A 24,938-nucleotide genomic window follows, 5' to 3' on the forward strand; every position below is an offset into this window, starting at 1 on the left:
CACATGCACACACACACGCACACGCACACACACGCATGCACACACACGCACACACACGCACGCACATACATGCACGCGCACACGCACACGCACACACACGCACACACAGCACGCGCACACGCACACACACGCACACGCGCACGCACACACACACACTGCGCGCACACACACACTGCACTTTTGTAAGCAGATGTGCAGTTTACTCTTCATGCAGATCCCTCAACAACTGTAGCAGGTGCTGGCCGACCCTGGTGCCTGCCGGTGGATCGTGTTCCCCTAACTGGGCTGCCTAGTCTGGCCTCGGTGGGAGAGATGTGCCTAGTCCTGCAGTGAGTTAATGTGCCAGGGTGGGTTGGTACCCAGGGGCTTCCTCCTTCTCTGAGGAGAACTGGGAGAAAGGAGGAGAAGTGGACTGTGATTGAGATGTAAAGTGACCAAATAAATTAATGGAAAAATTCTGAGTTAAACTACTCAGAGATAATAATTAAGACATATTATATCAAGATTTGATCCCTGTTCCACAGCTGGTTTGTTCAGCCCAGTTACGAGCCTATGACTGGGGCACATCATAGGCCCTGAGGAAACTACAACTGCTGTCTTGCTAATTGCATGTGATGTGACCATCAATCGCCGCCTTCTAAGCACCCATCTTGATAGTTGTGTGCTGAGAAAGCTTGATAGCTTTCCTCAGAGAAGCTTCTTTTTGTAGAAGAAATAGATATGTAGGCTACCTGATGACTACTGTTGAGTACTGAGAATGAGTGACTGTTGAGTGCCCAGCTGTAATGGTCATCTGTGTCACCCCTCCAAGGCTCCAGGACCAGCCTGAAAGAAGGGTCAGAAGGAATGTAAGAGCTGGAGGTGGGTGGGTAGTGGGGTGACATGGAGTGTAGACTTTCAGGAGTTACATGGATGTTGTGTTCTTGAACTCACAGCTACCTATGGGAAATTGAGCACATCGGCACTGTCATGGAGGAAGGAGAGCGAGTGGGGAGGTCCACTCCTCACTAAGGATTTACAGTCGGTCAATGGTTGCTGAGAAGGGAAAGACAGAAATGGCCAATGCTCTCGTAAACAACCACATTGAAACTCATTGAGTCGTAAAAATTAAAAACTAAGATATTAAAGTAAGGGAGCTGGTAGGGAAGTGTAGGTCAGCAGGCCTGGGAACGGAACAAGAAAGAAGCAGGGTGAACATGACTGAAGGACATTACATCCTGTGGGCCTCATGGGAACCACAGTGTTTATTCCACTTGAGAAACCACACAGCCGCTCTGTCAGACAGAAAGCAACTATCTCTGTACTAAAGACTTTGGAACCAGCGAGATGGCTGGTGGTGCAACTCAAAGGCAGAACACTTTCATAGCGTGCATAGGGCCTGATCCTCAGCAACACGAGAAGAAATTATTGTAAACAGTAAGATACTATTACGTTCTCATTCACCATTTGCCATAACTCATTTCAAGTCAGAGGGGATAGACTAAGTAGCAGCACATGCATATGACAGGCATTTTCTTTACTAAGCGATGAAACAAAAATTAAACATTTCTCATGAATTCACAACTTAGTCCATTAGAAAATATCTTATTCTACAGTCTCTCCGAGGTGCTTTTCCATCAGTTTCATCATGCTGTGTTTCTGTATTTCTATTTGGGTGAAAGGCTCCATAAAAAACACCAAGAAAAATAATCCCAAGGAGAAGAGCAAGAACTATGGTGGCGCTGATAGGGATAAAATAGTCGGAGTTAAAGATGGAGAGAGGGTAAATCCAGAATACAGTCAAGATTCCCAGGGTGCCTAGCACCCTTACAGTATAATAGCAAGACATTGGACATTTGGTATTCTGCCCCTTGATATTAAAAAATGTAAACACAAGGATGAATCCAACCACAGTCCTATACAAGAGCTCCATAGTTGCAGAATTGCAGAACTGGGTGTGGTTTATAAATGCCCATATGAAGCCTACGACCCAAAGAAATAGGAGCAGAAGCAAAGCGAGCCTCACATCCACAAACAGCAGCAGTACGACACTCAGCATCCAGGACAACAAGGTAAACAACTTGTAAAAGAGATACGTGAGCCTGGGCCAGAGTCCTTGGAGGTGATTTTTATCAGGCAATGATTTTCTTAAAGCTATTTGATAGTCGACAGTTGACCAAGAAATAGCACAGCAGGAAACCATGATGACCATGTCTACAAAAGAAAAAACAAAAAACACATTAGTTTAGGAGTAGTGACAGTAATATTAGTAATAATAAACTAGCATGTGCCATGCATGCTCTAGCAGTGTAGACACACACCAACATATCAGGTAGCCTACATATCTAATTCTTTGATATCTGCACATCAAGTTAGTGGAACTGAGGTTTGAAGAAAAATATTCCTTGACTCTTGGCATACAACTAGAAAGAGATGGAACCGAGATTATTTGGTATTCTAATCAACTGTATCATACTAGTTCAGAATTGTCTTGAATAGATTCAGTAAATAATACTTATGCTAAACACTACAACTGTAAATCTTGGTTTTCTATACTATTTGGTTTTAACCTTATACTCATACCTAATTCACTGGGAGATAGCTTAATGAATTATGAGACAGTTAAAAAGAAAACTTAACAAAGTATATATCATTAGCAAAGTAATTTTTCAGAACCTACAGACCCTAAATCACATAAACAAACAGACTCTGAAATTCACAAAGTTCTATAGGTTTGGGACCTTTAACTATCTGTCTGTCCCAGGACACAGCAGAAGTTCATTACCATTCTGGAAATACTAGTCATTACTACCTCACTGTCAAACAGGGAATGGTTTAAAAAGTGAAGCAAATATAAGACAAAACCAAATATAAGAAAAAATATAAGACAAAAGCAAATATAAGAAAGAAATAGTCACAAAGAATACAGAATATGAGTCCCTTGGAGTAAGCAGTATCTGATACTGCCACCCAGAGCTAAAATAAGCAAGGCGATACACTATGGTATGGTGGGAGGCAACCCAGGAGGGCTTCAGACTAAATTCTTCCAGGCTCTGCCCAAAGATTAAAATATGGATAAGATTGGACTTTGGAGCCTGAGTCTGTCATCCTGCCCATGCATGCAGCTGGGCTGATGTGTGATCAATGAAACCAACCTCATCACTATTGGTCCTTTGCCACTAGTGACCTTTTTAACTAGAGAACTCAGAACTCCCCCTTTTTCAGACAACCTCCAAGACTTAATTAGTCTCTTAGAGACAGTCCTCTTCACTCACCAGCCCACTTGAGATGATTTCGAAGAGCTCTTGGACATTCTTTTCACCACAGGCAGAGGACAAGAAAGAGGCCAGGAAACTGGTTCCTGGCCCCACGGAGGAACCAAGCAGTGATTGATACTGGCTTTCCTTAACCCACCCAGATTAGGACTTCAACACCACTAAAGATAAAGAAAGACTCTTAAATCTGCCAGGCTCTGTTGGCAGGTCTCAAAGCAGCTGTAAGACAGCCACTAATTAGGCCAAAGACAATCAAAAACAGCAATAACTCCAGCCTTTATTAACTAGACAACACCAGATATCAGTAAACTCCAAATGGTTCAAGGACAAGAAACCAGCCAAACCAGAAGCCTGTAAGAGAGATCTCAAACAAACAGCTTCCAGAGACCAATGTACTTACCCAGGCCCTGATTCCTCGGACAGTGGCCTGCCTGTATAGGACATGTCTAAAACAAATGACTTCTACAAAAAAAGGTAAGAGGGGCCCTATGGACCAAAATGCCCCCACTTAGAAAATAAATGTACTTATTATAAAAAAAAAAAAAAGAGGGCCACTGGCCGGAAAATGCCCCAGGCATGGGGGAGCCTATTCAAACCTTGGCCTTTGTTCTGAAAAGACTCAGTGAAGCAGTATAGAGCAAAATCAGAACAGGGAAGTGGGAAGGGTTGGGTGGGAAAACAGGGGGAGGGAAGGGGACTGATGGGACTTTCTGGGAGTGGGGGTCCAGAAAAGGGGAAATCATTTGAAATGTAAATAAATACATCAATAAATTTTTAAAAAAATTCAGGAGACAAAAAAAAAAAAAAAAAAAAAAAAAAGATGCCCAGGATAACCCTGAAAGTAGAGAAAAAAACCACCAGCTTCCTTAGATTTAATAAAACTTAAAGTTTATAAATGACCTCCTGGTGACAACAGAAACCAAACAAAACTGTCTAAAAAAAAAAAACACAGGACCTCTTAGAGGCCCTGAAAATCTTAGACTATTGAGCCTCTGCTAAAAGAAAAAAAAAAATACTCTGCCTACTCTGCCAACCACAGGTGACCTCTCTAAATCCAGGGGACCAGAAAAATTTCTATGCCAGCTTTGAGTTCACCAGTCAATGGCCTACCTGTCAAAGAAATTGGACCCAGTTGCCAGAAGCTGGACCCCCTGTTTACACATCATCACAGCCTCCTGGTTAAGGATGCTGAAAAAACTATCACTGGGCCAAAGCCTGACCATAGCCAGTGCCAAAGTGACTCATTACCAGTCTCTCCTCTTAAATCCCCTAGGATAACCTTCAGGCTCCAGATTCCCTAAGCCCAGCTACCCTGCTGCCTGACCCAAACATCAATGGACCATATGTGACGGCCTGGACAGCTTGGATCATATCCATGGGACCAGAGCAGATCTTCAGAAAGCCTCATTCAGGACGAACAGGGGTATGCTGGGACAGTGATAGCCTGTATGCCTTTACTACCACTCACATCCATGGGCCTATTTATAGGGAGAAAGGCCTTCTGACAACAGAAGAAAAGAATATCCTCTCCATACTAAGGGCTCTGTGGGGGCCTAAAAAGCTGGCCATCATCCACTACTTAAGACAGCAGGAAAAAAATTTTTAAAGACCCAGTTTCATATGAAGCAGCCTGTCACACTGCCCTAGAAGTCAGACCTCTCTTGCCCCTGACTTCCCTGCATCTGGGGGGATCCTATACTCCATGATCACCCTAAATATTCAAAAGATGACAGTCTGGGCTAGACATATGCCCATGTCTTAACAGTATGGAGGTGGTGGAGAGCAGCAGATTACAAGTCCATTGTGCCAGAGGAAATGGAAGTCCACTCTCCTCCCACAGGGGTGTCCGGAAATCACAGAAACTGACATCAAGATTAAAATGACTGAGACTGTCAAAAACTATAAAGCCTGCCGGGTAACTAGTGCAGTGACCAACAAGAGCCCTGGGAATAGGTTCAGAGGCTCAAAGCCCAGAGTGTACCGACACACAGACATCAGGTTAATTCAGAAAAATTTGGATATAAATATTTACTGATGTTTATAGATACCATTTCAGGTTGGACTGACGCTTTCCCCACTCAACATAAAATTACATCCACAGTGCCAAAGAAGCCCTTAGAGAGCATACTGCCAAGGTAGGGGCTTCCTCAGATGATAGGGCCAGACAATGGACCAGCGTTTGTGTCCCAGGTAAGTCAGAGACTAGCCAATAGTCTAGAGATTGATTAGAAACTATTGTACATATAGACCCCAGAGCACAGGACAGGTAGAAAAAATAAACAGAACCCTAAAAGAGACCTTAACTAAATTGACCTGAGAGACTGACAATGACTAAGTAACTCTCCTTCCTTCACTCTTTACTGGGTATGAAGCTCCCCTTACCAGATGGGACTCATTGCTTTTGAAATCATGTTCGGGATGCTACCCCACACACACTGTTCTTATCATACAGGCAAAGGTCATTGCTGGGTTCGAGGAGCGCCAATTGCTCAATGATCTCAAAGGTGGCCAATGAGCTCCGAAACATGTTTGCCCTAAACTTCATATGCTCTATAAAACAGGCCCCCTCCAGCTAGGGGTCGTTAGAGCATCCTTAGAAAATCCCTCCCATCACCCTGGAGGTCGATGGATTGCAACATAGAATCACAGACCGGTTTACAGTAGAAAACAACCCAGACCAGTAGAAGGAAACTCAGCCTCAAGACTTCCCACTGTCTCCCACTATTGGAGCCCCTACCCCAGCCCCAGAGACACCATAAGAACTGGACAATGACAACCCCAACCCCCTCTAAAATATAATGGTCCAGTCCTTTCCAGGCACCAATACATCCAGGCCTGGTTTAACTGAGTCATAAAGACATAGCCCTGTTACTGTTTTCATGAAATTAGATATGCTACCAATCCCTCAGAACAAAGTCTAAAAACTTCAGGAAGTCCCATGATTGGGCCTCATGAGAGGCCAAACCTGCTCCATTTTAAGACAGGCCTCCATCTTAAAGAAAAGGGAAAATGTGGAGATCTGAGAACAACCTGCAGGAGAACCCAAGCTGCACCCAGTGCCAAGAAGGACCCCATGGCTTGTCCTTGGCCAGAGTTACTCCCCAGCTACTTCCTAGCAACAGTCAAAGATTAGTCTGATGGTTTCAGGTGCACTTTCAGATCTTTTGTGACTGTATACAGTCTTGCTTCAGAGCACCCCCTGCCGGCTTACAGTAGACATTCAGTTAGATTCTTGCCAGGACAGAGAGCCCTCACTTAACTTCCATTTCCTATAAAACGTAGTCCGGCTGAGGGTTCAGGGCTGCTCCGCCTTCCCTTCCCATGCTACTGTGTCAGGGTTAGGTTGGAGGAGGGCCCAAGCCTGAGCTTGTAATAAAGAGACCCTAATGCTATGACACTGGAAATGGCTCCTGGGTGGCCTATTGGGGTTCGCAAACACTCCCTGACACAGCCCCTCAGCTGCTTTTTAATAACTCTGTTGGTCTCTTTTCCAGGTTTGTATGCTTTGGTCACATTTATGTCCATCTATATACATACTTGCAACCTCACAGGGTAGAGCCTGTGTAGGTGGGGAGCATCTGGCTTTGTCTAACTGAGTTTGGGTCATCTCATTTAATATCATACTTCCCAGATTCATCTACTTTCCTACAAATCTAATAACTTCATTTTATGTATAAATAAGTAAAACTACATAGTATATATGTACCACACTTTCACTAGCTATTCATGAATAGCTAGATGTGAATGAGCGCCTAGTCTGGGTCCATTTCCTTCATAGCAGACTAATAATAAACATGGCAGTGTCAGTATCTCCCTGCTAGGATATGGAGTTCTTTAGTTATATGGCTGCGTATGGTATAACTGAGTCATATGGTGTGTCTACTTTTAATTTTCCTAGCTACCTCTATATTGGTTTCTCCTAGAGTGTCTCTCTTTTTTTACCATCTTATCATCATCATCTGTGATATCCACTTGACTTGGGAGAGATGAAATCTCAAAGTCATTTTAACTTAAGTTTCCCTGATGGCTAAGAATGTTGACTACTTTCTAAGATACTTACTGGAAGCCAAACATAGTGGCATATGCCTTTAAATGCAGCTCTTAGGAGGCAGGGGCAAGCAGACCCAGCCTAGGTCCTCCTGGTCTTTTGTCTGAAGTGTATGGTGACTTCAGCAATAGGGCATATAGAGCAAGTTCCAGGACAGCCAGGGCTACACAGAAAAACCCTTCCTCAAACCAACCAAGCAACAACAATAACAAAAAGGTACATAATAGAAATCCGTGCTTGTATTGTTGATGACTTTTTGTCAAGTCTAGTAACCCATTTGCTAACAGAAACTATAAAAATATCGGTCCAAAACTTTGGCAGCTCTTTGTAAATTCTGTATATTAGCCCTTTTGTCTTAAGAACAGCAGTATTCGGCAAAACCAGAACGGGGAAGTGAGAAGGGGTGGGTTGGAGGACAGGGGGAGGGAAGGGAGCTTACGGGACTTTAGGGAGTGGGGGGCTAGAAAAGGGGAAATCATTTGAAATGTAAATAAAAAATATCAAATAAAAAAATAAATAAATAAATAAAAACAGCAGTTAAAGATTTTTCTCCCAATCTGCGGGCTGGTCACTCTGCGGACATTTTCTTTTGCTGTGTAAGTCTATGTCTTGGTTCTGGAGGCCGGATCCTGTGCTGTCCAAGTTCTGTTCAGAAAGTTCTTGCCTATGCCATCCCATTTCCCTCTAGCAGTATCAGCATTTCAGGATTTAAATTATGGTCTTTGTTCTACAATGAATTGATTTTTCTGTACAAGGTAAAAGATATGGATTTAATTTCATTCTTCTATGGGCAAATAAGCAATTTTGTCACACCATTTCTTATTAAATTCTTTATAAATTTACTTTTTAATAAAGATATATCATTTTCTGCTTTTCTTTTCTCCCTCCAACACCCCATATGTCCTGTGCCGGTTCCCTTGTAAAGTCATTGCTTTTTTTCTTTAACCATTACTGTTACACACACACACCTAAATATATAAATACAAGCTGTCCTTTTAGTGTTTCTTATATGTATATGAATTCAGGTCTGCCCATTTGGTGTTCTATAACTAAGTAGGGGGGCTCATCCCTGGGAAAAACGATTTCTCCCAGTCTCAGAATTCCTTAGTTGCCTAGTTCTCTGTTATGGACGGGCTCTGTGAGATTTCCTCCTTGTCTGTTGGTGTTACACTTCTTCAGGTTTTGTTTAGGCAGTCATATGGGTGAGGTGTTGTGGGTGAAACTTTCCAGTCATTGATAAGAAACACATCTCACACAAGATTTCCTGGTGTTCAGAACAGGTTGGTGGGTGGACCATTGTCAGAACCGAGTTCCCATCGGGAGAGAACATCTGGACATCAGCAGATGTGTCCAGGCCAGGCCCTAGTGTTGACTCCATTAAATCATCATTATTAACAGAGGAATAGTGATCTGTTCCATTCCCACAATCCTCGGAGACAAACAAGAGTAAATCATGGCCCAAGCTTTCTTTTTCTGATTCTGGGGAAATGTCTGTCACAGACAAAGCAAACGTAAAAACTGCCCTTAGCAAAATCAAGGAAAAAGCAAACTAAGCATTCCCTCAGGAAAGGCTAGGAGGTTCTGCACGGATATCCCCCCCACACACACCAGGTCCTTGCCATGTGGGGACGCAACTCCTCGGGCCATCTGTATTATACTCATACCTTTCCCAGAAGAAGCTTGGCCACAACTAGACAAATATTAAAATACTGTTAGGAATGACCATGTTTTAGTAATGTGGCAATAGTAAGTCCTCATCAAAGGTCCCTGAACTCACTGGTCCTACATAGTTAACTAGTAGAAACACATGATTTTCCTCCTGTTAAGGTAGCCTTAAGTCCAATTAAAGAGCTGTTGGTTACCACCAAGATATCACAACTGCATCTTAGGATCTTGCCTGCCATCCTAGTTGTTGTGGTTCATAGATGTTACAGCTGGGTAGGATCATTGATTGCTTTTCTCCCCTGGAAACTTTCATAACAAGTTCCAGTACTGTGAAAACTAATTCCTGTGGGGCCGGGGAGCTTTCAAGTCAGATCCAGCCTAGGTCCTCCTGGTCTTTTGTATAACATATGTGGTATCTTCGGTAATGGAATATTAACGTTTACCTCTGGGACATATCCAAGGACAGCAGCAATAGCCTATATTGTTTGGGTAATCTCTTGATCACCTCTGACCGACAACAGGAAAGGGAGCTTCTCATGCCTGGTCCTGGGGATTTTGTTAGATAGTTATGGCTTTGGGGGAGCACATTATCCAAGCCAACACCATTTCTTGGATAGACTTCCTTTTTTTTTTTTTTTTTTTTTTTTTTTTTTTTGGTTTTTCAAGACGGGGTTTCTCTGTGTAGCCCTGGCTGCCCTGGAAATCACTCTGTAGACCAGGCTGGCCTTGAACTCAGAAATCCACCTACCTCTGCCTCCCAAGTGCTGGGATTAAAGGCGTGTGCCACCACCACCCAGTTTTTGGATAGACTTCCTAATGCATGCTTCAGACACCTTTTTGAAAATTGGGCAGCCATAGCTTATTGGTTTTTTTCCAGATGTTCTATTCTGTTCCATTGGTCTTACCTGCCTGTTTTACGGCAGTACAAGACTGTTTTCATTACTACAGCTTTATAGTATAATTTGAAATCAGGTATTGTAATAACTCCAGCCATGCTCTTTCACTTTATTATTGCACTGAATATTTGTTTTGTAGACTTCTGTAGATCTATGCAAATTCTTAAAATATTTTTACTAGTTATGACACTGGAATTTAGATAGAAATCACATTAATTCTGTAGATCACAGTCATTTTCACCATATTAGCTCTGTCAAGTCAGGAACATGGAATATCTTCCCATCATCTAGTATCTTTTCTGTTGTTGGTGGAAGGTCTTTATTGTTGTTTTGTTTTGTTTGTTTGTTTTCTAGTCTCAAAGTTTTCATTATAAAAGTTTTCCCCTTCCTTGATTAGGCTTATTCCTTGGTACTTTATTTATCTGAGCTATTATAAATAAGATATTTTTCTATAAATTTTTTCTCTCAGAGTTCTTTGTTGTCTATATGAAGGGTACTGATTCTTGTTCTACAACTTTACAGAGAGTACTTTATTTAGTTTGCACCTTCTCTGGAGTATAGATTAAGTATAGATTGATAGTCTACAATTAAGGACACTTTGAATTATTCCTTTCATGTTTGTATTCCTTTATGTCTTTGTGTTATCTTGTTTATTTAACAGGATGTTTGAGTTCTCTACTGAATAAAAGCAATGAGAGTAGAGATTCTTGTCTCTTTCCCAATTTTAGAGGTAATGTATTTGGTTTTTATTATAATAATATCAGCTATAGGTTCATTGTATATGGCCTTGACCATTTTGAGGTATAATCCATCCATTCCTAACTTCTTCAAGACTTTTATCATGAAGTGTAGAAGAATTTTAATCCAGCACAATGACTGCTCTGACAAGGGATCACATCTAAAGAACCTTCTAGGTTTGTGGGATCTGACTGAAATGCAGACACACCTTTAGTACACACCTTTAATCCCTAACAATAATTGTAAAGTTACTTTGTAAAAGAAAGTAGACATGTTTGAAAGTGACATCAATGAGGGACAGACAAAGTGATGAATCAGAGAAAGATTTGGCAGAATGAGTCGGAGATAAGATTCACCCAACTCTCAGGAAAACAGACAAGAAAGAGAAACAATTTAGAGGTCAGTTCAGTTGAGTAGAGTTGAGTTCATTCATGAGTTCATGCAGAAGCAGTTGAAGCCAAAGAATAAGATGAAGCCAGAAGATTAGAACAAATTGCCAGAGTTACTTTAAGGCCAAGCAGAACAATTCAGTCAGAAGCCAAGAGAAGCCAGTTTGAATCAATTGTCTTGGATAGAAATTTGGGCCAGAACAGCTGAGTTGAACCAGCCAGCAAGAGTTCAGAAAGAGCTAGAAAGAGTGAGCTTATTCAGCAGTAAGCCTCTGAGATGATAATAACATCTGGTAAATAAAAATTACTTTTACAAAGAAGACAAGTAAAACTTTTTCAAATTTTTTCTGCATTTCCCACCCTTAAGTTTATTTCTACAATACATTTATTAAATTGAGTGTCTTAAACTAACCTAGTATCTCTGGAATAAAGCTCATTTGGTCATGGTGTATGATATTCTCAATGGTATAGCATGATATTTTTATACTTTGAAAATTTTATTATTATCAAATAAAATCCAAAAAACATTTAAAAGATGAAAAATATCATTCAAAATTCTACTGTCAATAGCAGCCATACTTACCAGTTGGTCACACTTTCATCCAAACATATCCTTAAGAATATACGGATGAACTCTAGAAGTTCCCCCTCCCCAATGTAGAGCATTTCTTCTAAGGTCCCTCCCTTTGAGTCCTGAGAGTCTATTACCCCCCAGGTCTCTGATATATTCTAGAGAGTCCCCCGCTTCTTACCTCCTGAGGTGGCCTGTTTCCATTGTTTCTGCTGTCCCTGGGGGGGGGGGGGTTCAGTCCTATTCTCCCACATATACACCAATACCTGATCATGTTCCCCTTTTCCCTTGTCCCCTCTCCCACCCAAGTAGGATTGAATCATCCTCACGTGGGCCCTTTGGCTTGTCTTAGAAAGACAGAACATCAAGTGGAGGGATGGGGTTGCCGTCCCACAGTCAAAAACTACGACCCAGAATTGTTCCTAACTGAAAGAACTGCAGGGACAAAATAGGAAAAGCGACTGAGGGAAAGAAGGTTTAGTGACAGGCCCAAACTGGGATCCAAAGGGAGGCTCCAAGGACTGACACTATTACTGAGGCTATGAAGTGCTCACAAAAAATGGACCTGTCATGACTGCCCTCAGAAAGACCCAACAAGCAACTGAAAGAGTCAGATGTAGATATTTACACCCAACCAGTGGACAGATATCAGGTACCCCTGTAATTGAATTAGGGAAAAGCTTGAAAGAGCTGAGGAGGGTGACCCCATAGGAAGGCCAGCAGTCTCAACTAACCTGAATCTCTGAGGTCTCTCAGACACTGAGCCACCAACCAGGCAGCATTCACCAGTTGATATGAGCTCCCCCTCCCACACACACACACCCTCCCTGTTGGCATCAAGAACTCCGAGACCTGTGATATCACATAGGTGACAACGTGACCTATACTCCTGTTGCCAAGGCAACAGCCACCATACTCCCAGAATCCACTGGGCTCACCTTTACCTGCAACCATGTCACCATCCCTATAGATAGGAGAAGCACTCCGCCCCAACTCTTCCCCTCTTCTCTTTCCTCCCCCACCTTTTCCCTTTCCCTTCTCAATATACCTCACGTGGAACTGTTTGACCTGGTGTGGCCTTTCTAGAGCGGCCACTGCCACCTGCCAACCCCCAACACTCCCCAACACATACACAGCAGAGGACTGCCTGATGTGGCCTCAGTGAGGGAAGCTACACCTAATCCTCTTAGAGACTTGAAGCCCCAGGGAGTAGGGAGGCCTGGTGGGGGAGGGATGGTGACATCCTCTTGGAGATGGGGAGGGTGCAAAGAGAGAAGAGGAGAGAAGGTATGGGGTGAGGAACAGAGAGCACACCAGGAGGGGGATAATGGCCGGACTGTAAAGAAAGATTAAATAATTTAAAAAATGAATAAAAAGAATATGCTGATGGAAAACCTTATAAAAATTAAGTGTGATCTCATAAGTGCTTTTCTATGCATTAAATTTCTTTGTGAAGACTCTTTTAAGAGCTACAAGTTTATTCTAAATGTCTACAGAAACTTATTTACTAAGTTCTCTGTTGCTAGTGCATTCTCTCTCTCTCTCTCTCTCTCTCTTTCTCTCTCTTTCTAAAATTAACTTTTTTCCAACTCTTCCCTTTAAAAAAGAGGTATGAAGAAGAGACACACGTCCCTGTCCCTGTCCCTGTCTCTGTCTCCTGACTCTGTCCCTGTCCCTGTCCCTGGTCCAGAAGCTCTCTCCTACTGACAACAACTTGCAGATGAAAGTTGCTTGGGGTTTTTATATCATATCATATCATATCATATCATATCATATCATATCATTATCTCTTAGATGCTTGCTCATTTTCTAAGGAGAGACAAAGGAAGATCCAGAGGGGTGGAGGATGGGGGTAAAGGAAGAGGAAACTACCGAGATTATATTGTAGGAAAACAATCTGTTCTAATTTTTTAAAAGATCAATAAAAAAAACAGTAATGATAAGGGCAGAATCATAACATAAAGATTCAAAAGCTTAATTGACTCAACACTTAATAGTCAGTTTTAAACAAAACAACCTAAATTTACATAAATAACAGACTGGCTGGTAAACTGTGGTTTATCTCTTATTTGTAGCACAATGTGTGTGAGAAGAAAAATGGGGAAAGTTTCCACACCGATTTGGACAGTCCTGCTAGACATAGAACAAAAAACAAGCCAATTGCTACCCTCTTGGTCTTAAGGAGCGAAATAAAAGAAAACATAGTATACGCTTTTTCCAAGTTCTCCAAAGGACTGTCTAGTAACTGACAGCAGCCATTCCCCTTTGGGGCAGACAAGGGAAGGAACATGAAGATCAGAGAGAGAGATTATATCTTTGCACGTCTTAATATTTGAAACATGATTTATACAGTTATCGTAAGATCTCGGTGGCACACATTTAGCCTGGGGTATTAAGAAATACTCACACTGACTTAAATTTGCCTGGCCACGCTCCAGAAAGGCGTAGAGCTGGAGAACGAGCTGAGGGCAGCCTTCCAGGTAGGCCTCAAACAGCCTGAGCATGCTCAAGTCGGTGGCCATGTCCACTGCTGCTTTGTGAGGGTCCGTTTGCCCCTCCATGAAATTACTTGGCCTGTCACTGTGTTTGAAAACCACATGGTAACCTGTTCTCAGGGCAAACCAATACCTGTGAAGTAAACGTATTTCTTTTCAGTCATATCCTTTTAGACATTAAGTTCATTTTAAATAATGTATAAAAGATAAAATATTTATGACACATGGATGCTTCAAAACATGGATATGTTCAATGTTTAAATCAGGTTAAACATGTCTATCACCTGAAATATTTATTAGTTTTTTATAGTGAAAATACACAAAAACTCCTTCTAGATTTTTTAAATATATAATAGATAATAATATTGTTATCTATATACATCCTAGCATGCCACAGACCTTAATTTTTTCTCTTACTGTTATTTAGCGTCTATAGATCAACTCTCTGTACTTTGTCATTTTATGGTGTATATTTGTGTATATATTGAAGTAATATATAAATACATAATTTTTGCACGTATATTTTCTAATACATTACTTTATAATCACTTCAGAGACTTCACTAAGATTTGTACCTCATGAAATTTTAATGTCTGTGTGATATGTCTACTGAGCAAATATGATAATACCTCATGTTTACAATAATCATGAGATAATTAGGAGCTGGTTTCATTTCACAGTTGGAAGGGCTAAGGTGCTACGGGTAAAATGGCTCGCTGACACTTTACAGAGAGCCCCAACCCAGGGTGTCTGTGTACCGGAGGCTATCTGTGGAGACTTCTGGCCCAGCCTAGCGAGCTAGAACAGTGAACAGGAAAGGGTGGGAGCGGGGAGGGGAACTGCCTCTGCCCCCTCCACTGCACTGCTGGTGCAGAGCTGAGCAGAGCTAAGCCAAACCAGCTTCCTATTGGCTTGGCCTGAGATGCCTCATCTACACGAGGAGGGATTTGTGGGCGCTGTCCCTATGTGACTGAAGGCCACAGTTCTCTCTATGGGGACTGTGGCTACATGGCAGGCGCTTGGAGTCTGGAGCAGACAACGTTCCTAACATCCCTTCTGGGTCTCCGGTGCTTCAAGCCCAGCTCAACCTTCCCGGGCTGCCTCTCACGGTCCACCGCACCACACCAGGTTCTGATCCTTACCTACTGTACTCCAAAACAATAGCTCCAATTTAGTCTTCATCTGCTTCTTTTAACTACAACTCAGAACATTTCCTGGCAGAATGTGAAGACTCAAGAAGAGATTTATCAAGGGTTCTCTAAGAAATTTTCATAGTAGAAATATAAAAGGAAAACAAAACAAAAAACTCTCAAAGATGCTTAAAAAAAATCCTGCCAAGGCCTCTCATCTGAAAGAACTTTTAAATAAATACTAGCTGCAGCCTACAGATAAAAGTGATATTTTTAAAAAAAAAAATTGACTTTTATTTAGGAACAATTTGAGACTTGGTTGAAAGGAAACCAAGACACTGCTTTAAAACTTACCAGAACTTCTTATCTACCCTCAATTTTTTCAGACTTATAATCTAGACAGATGATGGTGACTAGATAGATAGATAGACAGATAGATAGACAGACAGACAGACAGACAGACAGACAGACAGACAGATAGATAGATAGATAGATAGATAGATAGATAGATAGATAGATAGATAGATAGATGAATGGATGGATGGATAGATAGGCAGTCAGACAGACAGATAATTTGCAGACCCTGTAAGAGTTCTTTCCAAATTTCCTGGGATTCTAACATCAAATATATCCAGACCACTCCATCCCCAACTTAATCAGGCAACACCTGACCCAGATTATCTCACTAGTCCACAACTGTTCTTCCTGACTCTATTCTTTGGGGCAGGGGTGTGCATAGCATATAAGTGGAATTCAGAGAACACCTTTGGGGAGTAGAGTTCTCTCCTTCCACCATATGTGTTCCAAGAATCAAGTTGTTATCTAGCTTGCAGCAAGCACCTATACCTTCTGCAGTGGTTTGAATAGGCTTGGCCCATGGGAAGTGACACTATTAGGAGGTATGGCCTTGCTGAAGAAAGTGTGTCACTGTGGGGTGGGCTCTGAGACCCTCCTCCTAAGTTGTCTGGAAGTCAGTTTCTTCTGGCTGCCTTTAGATGAAGATGTAATACTCCCAATTTCCCCTCCAGCACCATGTCCTCTGCCATGCTTCTCTCCATGGGGATACTGAACAGAAACTCTAAGTTGGCCCCAAAGTTTGCCTTTATAAGAGTTGCCTTGGCCATGGTGTGTCTTCCTAGCAATGGAACCCCTAACTAAGACAGGTTCTGACTATCTTGTCCACCACTGATTCTATTCATGTCCCTCACATAACCTGCCCCCTTCACAATCAGATTGAACTCCCTAAATATAATTCCTATGTCATTGCTCTGGCCAACATGGCCCAATGGTTTCCATCATATTTAACATCCCAAATTCTTACCATGTCTTCTAAGCTTTCCCGTGACCTGCCTCCACACAAACTACCACCACTGCCTTTTTGTCTTCTCCCAATTCTGGTATGCCTCCTTGCTACTCTTCACAGATTAAAGGACCCTGTCTTCACTTCTAATTCTACATGGAACTTTTCTAAACTCAATATTTTAATAGTTGGCTCTTTAAATTTACTTAAGTTTCCACTTGACTATCACATCCACAAATTAAATTCAGTTTGGGCCAGAGGTCAAGGTAGAAAAAATATCAAAATAAGGACAACTAATCCATCCTCAATGACCTTACAACTCAACAGATGTGACAAGTCATTATACTACTAGCTGCAAAATAAAGCAGAAGAGATAAGTGATTATTAGAAATATAAATACCACACTGTGAAAGCATAGCATAGAAGAAAAACACTGCCTGGGACTAATTTATAGTAGAAAGCTTTACTTGAGTCTGTTCTGGGTATCTAGCATAACAGGAAATATCTGATTGCTATTCCTGAAGTGAATATAAACCAGTAGGTTAAATACTACTTAAAAACATGAAAATTGCATAAGCGTTATCAGATGCACATAGAAAGCCTAATTAGCACCGGAGGCAAAGACTGGGAGAGGAAGCAGATGCCAGTGTGGGGTAGAAATTCAACTAGATGTAGCAGTGTGCACATAAGTCACTGGGTGACTGTGAGACCATGTCCGTATCTATAGATAGACAGGTAGGTAGGTGGGAAGATAGATAGATAGATAGATAGATAGATAGATAGATAGATAGGGATAGTAGAGAGTAGATAATAGACAGACAAATGTCTAGGATCTCTTTGAGAAAATATAGATTTGCCTGAGAAAGGGTCATCATGGTATGCCTTTTGTGGATTAACTGGATTTGGATAATTAGTGTAGAGAGATCCATCTTACCTGTGGGCAGAGCTATTCCCAGGGTAGGGGGTGCTAGACTCTACAAATTGGCATAATGCATACTCATCACTTCCTGTTCCTCATTGTGGAACCGCAAAGTGACCAGCTACAAGTTCCTACTTCTTTGACTTCCCCACAATGATGGATTATACCTTGAACTATGAGTCAAAATAAGCCTGTACTCTCGTCAATTGATTTTGTTGGAATATTTTCAATCCCAGCAACAGGAAAAAAAATTGAGACAAGTAAAAACTCTAACAACGCTAAAATATCTTGATTCAAATCCAGATTCTGCCAGTTCCTAACTTCTCTCTCTACTCAGTTTCCAAAACTGAAAACGGGAGTTCTTTGTGACCTTTCTGCTAAGTGGGCTGCTGCTCCACATGAACTATCTTAGGAAAGATGCTGTGACTAGACCATGTCAGTGCTATGTAAGCCTCTGGGAAACAACGTAAATAAACTGATTATAAAGTGCACAATCCCGTCCAAGGAATTAAAGGAAGAGTTTTGTTCAATAGTGTAATAATTCATGGACATTTTATACAATGTTTTATCTATTTGAGGTTAATTTCATAAAAAAAATAGATTTGAGTGTAATTTCCTAATTGGTTGATCATTGTCTCAGCTTTTGGAGCAAGTGGTCCAACAGCAATAAGTCCAATAAAAAGGATGCTTTCTTAGCTCCATATATTCTTTCATTTGAGAAAAAAATAAGTATCAAGTTCTGATTTCCAGTAATGAATTGCTGTCACCAGACAAACCTTCATAATCCACAATGAAAAGTTCTGGGAAACACACACATACAGGAGAGAGAGAAAGAGAGGGGGTGGGGGGTGAAAGGAAAGGGAGAGGGAGGGAGGGAGGGAGGGAGGGAGAGAGGGAGGGAGGGAAGAATGGAGAGGGAGGAAGAGGAAGGAAGAGGAAGAGAGAAACCAGAATTAGGGAGAACTGATGGATCCTATGTGACTTGAACAGCACATTTATTTGTCTTTCCCTCTGAAGACACTCACAGTCCCAAGGACACAACACAGCTTAAGACCTGTTGGCATATTCCTGATGACAAGTGAGGGCGAGAGCTGACCAGAGTAGTTAGGAATTCAAGGAATTTCAGAGAAGAGGAAGCATCTTTCTTCTGCCCTGCACGCATGGGGTTAGACTTCAAGAAATAGTAAAACTCAAGTGAAGGAAATCCCAGAGCTCTCGCCAGCTGCCAACAGCAGAGAAGATCTCAGACTTAACTCTCACCAAATTAAAAGTGATAGGCAAGTGGCTGAGAAGCCCTCCAAGTTCCAGAAAACGTCGCAATATGGAAATATAAAGCATATCTCAAAGCTAAGAGCTTGTGTCATGAGGAAGAACAAACAAGACTTTACGTAATCTTCAACCAACCTTCTGCAAAACATCAAGGGAATTTGCCTGCAATTTGGCTGGTGCTTTGAAAGAAACTAATGTCTTCACAGGCTATCAGTCACCTTTTACTCACAGCACAATGGAAAAATAATTCCTTGACATACAGCCAACAAGAAAATGTGACTCAAAACAAAGATGAAAAGCAGGCCAAAGAAATACAGCAACTAAAAGAAACATAGCAAGACATGGCAAAGACGCAAGAGGAACAGCAAGCAGCTTCAGAACTCGTGGATGCAGAGGCCCACCAGGTAGCACGATTACTAGATTGCTGTGGGCATGCCTCGTGGAGGCAGAGCCCGAAGCACTATGGGTCTCCACTGAGCACGCTGTTGCACAGTTCTGCTGTGCTTGCAGCCCTCGTACTACCTCCCACCACCCTTGGAAAGAACTGAATGCTGTAGAATGCTAGCAGTGCCCATCACCCTTGGAAAGCATCTGGAGACATAGACTGTTAGTAGTTAGGCTAAGTAGTTTTTGTCAGTGGCTCTGATGTAGAAAATCTTAGAGAACAATTTAAAGCTCAGAAAGGCATGCTCTTAAACCAGGGATTTTTGAGGTCAGAGAGCAAGATGGCAGCCCAAAGAGCACTGACTGGCACGACTCTTGCTGAAGCTGGACCAGGGTAAAGGTGTGATTAATTTCTTGTACCTGTTTTTGCCATCAGCTTCCTGATATACGAGTCACTGAAAAGGTGATGATGAGTAGATGTGCATTCTGAGGATTTAACGTAAAAATGATTGTTTTCTGTGTAAAAGCTTATAATTCTTTTAATATTTTTATAGGATTACTTTTTAAGATAAATAGTAAAATAATTGATCCTTGCGGTAACCACAAAGGTTGTTGCAGCCTGCCGGTAAAGAGAAACTGACTAGGAAAACTGCCTTGTCTGCTCATGCTTTGTTAATCTATAATAAGTTGCTTAGTTATGAATCTATGTGGATTCTCAGGAATGATTTGCCTTTCTTCACCTGTAATGTGTAAAATGTTTTTCATGTAAAGGTATTGGGGAAACATACTGCTTTTTTATAATCATTAACTAAGAGAAAAATAGATTGTAATCACGTTGTAATTTTGTAATGCTTCAAAGATTTTGGTGTGATAAGCTGTGAGATAAGCTTATCACACCAAAGATTTTGGTAGATATGCTGTGAGAGAAAAATAAAGCTGTTAAAGCACGCTTTCAGAGCCTGCTCCACCCACCAAAAGCATGTATGTGTATGTATGTAAAGGGATTGGACCTGTGCTCCATCTACCCAATGACATGGAAACTTCTGGTTTCTTTGGAAAGTCAGTTATGTCAAATAATGTTTTGCTGGGGCACACATGTGAAAGGATCTTTTGCAAAAACAGACGCATGAAAAAATGTTTTGCTGAAACAGACTCAGGTGAAAGGATGTTTGGCTATAGCAGACATGTGAACGGACATGTGATGTTTAGCGTGCACTGCTCCGTTTCACTACTCTTTACTGATGGCGTTCATGACTGGTTGGCTTTACACTGTCTTGCTGAGCTTCTCTGGTAGTGACTTGCCAGAGAGAAACTCGCCAAAGAACTTCCCGCGAGGTTCCTGCAGCTTCTTGCTCTTCAGAGGACACAGGCAGTTGGTGAGCCCTTCAGTTTCTTCTGGAGTTGCTGATTCATGTGTGGTGTTTGTGGAGTGAATTGGTCTGGACTGCCAATTCATGCTTAGTGTTTGCTATTGAATTGGACTGAGAACAACAAATATTGGAATCGCCCCAAAGATCTATTTCTAAACATGTCCACTTCCCCCATATCCTAATAACCTTTCTTTTCTACTATCTCAGGTGGATGGTGGCCTAGAGGAGAGGATGAACCTTTATTAAAGTAGGTTGAGAAAAAATATATGCCAACAACCCAATGTGTGAATGTGGATGGATGGATGGATAGATGGATGGATGGATGGATGGATGTGTACGTGTAAAGTTGTTGGAGGTTCATGAAGCTTGCCTCATCCATGTGTGTGTGTGTGTGAGAGAGAGAGAGAGAGAGAGAGAGAGAGAGAGAGAGAGAGAGAGAGAGAGTGTGTGTGTGTGTGTGTGTGTGTGTGTGTGTGTGTGTGTGTGTGTATGATTCCTCCATTTCACCATCCTCCAAGGAGTCTTTAAACTGGCTTAAAAATGTTTCTTACTGGCCCCTCAGAAAGTATTTCAACAGCCTCAGTGAATCAGGTTTTGTTCCCTTAGAGAAAAGGAGGAAAGTCTGCTGAGTGATTAATCACTCCACCTCAGTTCATGGTCTTCAACTCTAAAGTAAACACGAAACTATGCTAAGGAGTCTATGACAGACAGGATATAATGGGTGAAAGTAGGAAACTATAGAAAAGGCATGTAAGCTAGAATAAAGCATTGAGTTTGTATACAAGTAAAACATGTGAATCACAATTCATTGGACAGAATTAACACAAATTTAGCCAAAGCCAAACAGATTATTGAACTAAAGATGAGTGCTGTAGATTGAATACTTGTGTTTCCCCAAATTCATATATTGAAAACTAATTTCCATTTCTATGTTGGCAAAGGGTTTCAGAGATAAATAATGGGATTAGTGCCCTATAAATCAGACCCAGGAGCATCTTACCCTCTCATCAGCTAGATGGCAACTAGGAAACCCCTGAGAATGAGAAAGCAGGACTTCTGTGGTGGTCAGAATAGAGTGGCTCCCATAGGTTCTAATATTTAAATGCATGGGGCATGGCACCATTTGAAAGTATTTGGAGGTGTGGCCTTGTTGAAGGAAGTGTGTCATTGGAGGATGAGCTCTGAGGTTTCAAAAACGGAAGCCAAGTGTTCTCTCTCCCTGCTGCGTGCTGATCTGGATACAGAACTCTCAGCTACTTCTCCAGCATCATGTCTGCCTGTAAGCCACTGTGTTTATATCATGATGATAATGAACTGAACCTCTGAAACTGTGAGCCAGTTAATTAAATGATTTCCTTTGAAGAGTTGTTGTGGTCGTGGTGTCTCTTCACAGCAATGGAACATTAACTAAGACAATTTCACTAGACCATAACCTGCCTTAACAGGCTCTAGAACTGTGAGGTGGAACTTAATTTTACTTAAAAGCCACCTGGTCTGTAATATGCTATAAATGTTACAGGAACCTCACCAGACTAAGGTAATAATAGTTCACCAGAAACCAAACTAAAGCACATAGAAAAAGCATGGTGGAGACCTATGAGATAACTTCAAAACACTGTGTAAGACGAACATCAATTTAACAAAACATTAATGAAAACACACTTTTCACATGATCAAAAACAGCAATTTACAGATCCAAGGAGTTTCATGAGTCAAGACTAAAATAATACAAACAAAACCACACAGGGTCACATCATAGTTAACTGCTCAGCGTACAGTACATAGAGAAAATACATCTTCTATACAGGAAAGCAACTACAATGTTAGGTGCTTTATTCTCAGTTTTTATGGAGGATTAACAAAGAGAAAGAGATAAAGAGAAACACGTTGATATCATTTATGTAAGGATCAGTTCACCATGACTGTGTAACACTCCTAAGTCTGCATCCCGTGCTACATAAGACATACCATACTCAGATGCAGTAGACACCAATGAACGATTCACGGCAGCACACAGCCATCTACCAACACAAACACTATTATTCTTAGCCTTTAAGAAAATGATCTCACAATTCAGTAAGTCTTGAGTTTCCAGTCCTCAGCCTGAACAACCCTGTGAATTTAAGAACGTGCTCTTAACTGTTGCTTGCTGCTCACGACAAGTCTCAGTCTGTTACTTTGAAGGAACTTATGTTACTTGCCTTTCAACAACAGGCAACATAATTCAGTGGATCTTCTTTTTCTACTTCATTTAATTGTTTACACAAGTAAAATATTGACAGAATTTTTTAGAGCCATAAGTTGATGAATCTCCATCCTAATCTACTTGGCTCTCATCCTCTCCCAGTGACCAAAATTCATTATTATTAGTTTCATGTGATCCTCTCGCTTCTTTATGTGCATATAAACAGGCATAAACATAGATTCCTTTCATGACCTTAGTCATTGCATGATTGTAGCATGCTGTCTGGATCTTGTCTTCACACTGACTTCCTTTCCTTTCAGTAGTATTCATTCTTTGTAATAGCTATGCGCTTTGCTGCTGCATAGACAGACCATGAACTCTACTCAGCAGAAATTAAACTTAGATTTGCTTATTACAAGCAATGCTACAAAACTAAAGAAAAGCACAAAGAAGAGAAACACTAAGAAAAACACTTGCATTTATAGTCTGAATTTTAGGGATGTGGGTGAGTAGGACAGAGCTTACCCATCATGCAGAAGGCTCTGGATTCCAACCCCAGTACCACAGGGAGAGTGGGTGGCTTTTCTTTAGTTTTGTTTGTTGTTTGGGAGGTGTTGTCTTTCTCTACCACATTGTTCTTTGTTTATGGCTGAATCAGCACTACCCATCCTAACACTCAAAGTGTATCCTGAAAGCACCAAGATTTTGAGCCATAGGCTTTCTCCACTCCACTCCACATTATAAACGATTTCTCTCATTTTCTTAGTTTTGTTAATGCTTTATACATATTAATTATTTGTTTCAATAAAGTGCATCCTGTTGTCTAGTGTCCTGCCTAGAAATACAGCTCCTAACATGCTATTTTGACTCTACCAATTCCAAATGAATTGAAACCTTTACTGGTCTCATTCTACACACACTGTCCTCTGAAACTGTTCCTCCTACAAACCCAGAAACCAAGTCACCACTGTCCACACTTCTCTCTGCATTCTTTCTCTTAAACTCCCATCATGAAATCCCACTGAGCTCTGCCTACATCATTACAATGCTGCTCTGGTCCAAACTCTTCCATATACTCCTACAAACCAGTCCCAGCATGCTATGGGCCATATGAGCAGATTTGTCAGAGCAACAACCACCTTTCCAGGGACAACTTTTCTATATTAGTTATTTTTCTCATTGCTGTGATTAAACACCTAAAACTACAACTTAATAAAGGAAGAGTATATTTTGTCTTCCAGTTTTGGGGTGCAGCCCTTCCGGTGGGAAAGGCATCAAGACAGGATCCTAAGGCAACTGGTCACATTGTAAACACAGTCAAGAAGCAGAGACTGATGAAAGCTATTACCTTCGCATCATCATTCCAAAGCTCACACCTAAGATATATCTTCCCATCTCAACTAAGCAGACCTATAAGTTCCTTCCTGACATGACCATAGGCTTGTTCCATGATTCTCTAAAGTTCATCATGTTTGACAATGAAGACTACCATGACAACCTTCCCTAGCCAATGGCCTTACAGAATTAATGATGTAAAAAAAATAGTCATATTACTAAAATTGTTCTACAAATTCAAAGCCAACTTCATAAAAATTCTAGTGATATTCCTCAAAGAAAATAAAAAACAATCCTCAAATTCATATGGAAACACAAAGACCCTGACATAAAAAACAACTTTGAACAGAAAAATGGTGGGGGAGGATCATAATAACTAATTTAAAATTATACTACAGAGCCATAGTAACAAAAATAGTATTGGTGCTACCACAAGAACAAACACAAAGTCAAAGGAATAGACTAGAAGAGTCAAAATTAAGCCATAGGACTCCTGACAAAGGGACACACCCAAGAGAAAAGAACCTCTTCAAACAAATGGTGTTGGAAAACCAGATATCTGAATAGCAAAGGCTAAAATGAGACTGCTATCTCTCACCCTATGTGAAAGTGCACTTAAGATAGATAATTATGTCAACCTGAGACTTTTTACTTCAGGGCATAGGGAAAACACTTCCACATATAGTAATGGGCAAGGACTTTCCAAAAGGGACCTCATACTGTCATGAAATACTAACAAGGATTGAGAAGCACAGTTGCATGGGATGCAAATCTTCTGAAATACAAAGAAGACAATCACTAGAGTAGAAAGTCAGCACAGAATGAAGATCTTTGCCAAATACTGGAGAGTAATATCTAGAACATACAAAGCATTCAAAGAACTGAATACCAAAACAATTGATCATCTAACCAGTAAACACATTAATTAGACAGTTCTCAAATAAAGTACAAAGGGCTAATGAAGTATATGAAACTCAAAGCTCACGGATA

General features: G+C 41.1%; 1 protein-coding gene across 2 annotated transcripts in view; it reads right to left on the bottom strand.

Annotated features, from left to right (window-relative positions):
- Positions 1-147: 147 nt before the first annotated feature.
- Xkr9 (XK related 9) overlaps positions 148-24,938 on the bottom strand; it is a 34,200-nt gene continuing 9,409 nt past the window's right edge. For both annotated transcript variants that reach the window (XM_052175404.1, XM_052175405.1), the window contains 2 exons: positions 13,969-14,189; positions 148-2,193 (listed from right to left, as the gene is read on the bottom strand). In XM_052175404.1, the coding sequence (XP_052031364.1) occupies positions 1,565-2,193; positions 13,969-14,189 (850 nt within the window). In that variant the 3' untranslated portion in view covers positions 148-1,564. The remainder of the gene's footprint in view (positions 2,194-13,968; positions 14,190-24,938) is intronic.

This window comes from Apodemus sylvaticus, chromosome 3 (genome assembly GCF_947179515.1).
Source record: "Apodemus sylvaticus chromosome 3, mApoSyl1.1, whole genome shotgun sequence".
Classification (NCBI taxonomy): Eukaryota; Metazoa; Chordata; class Mammalia; order Rodentia; family Muridae; genus Apodemus; species Apodemus sylvaticus.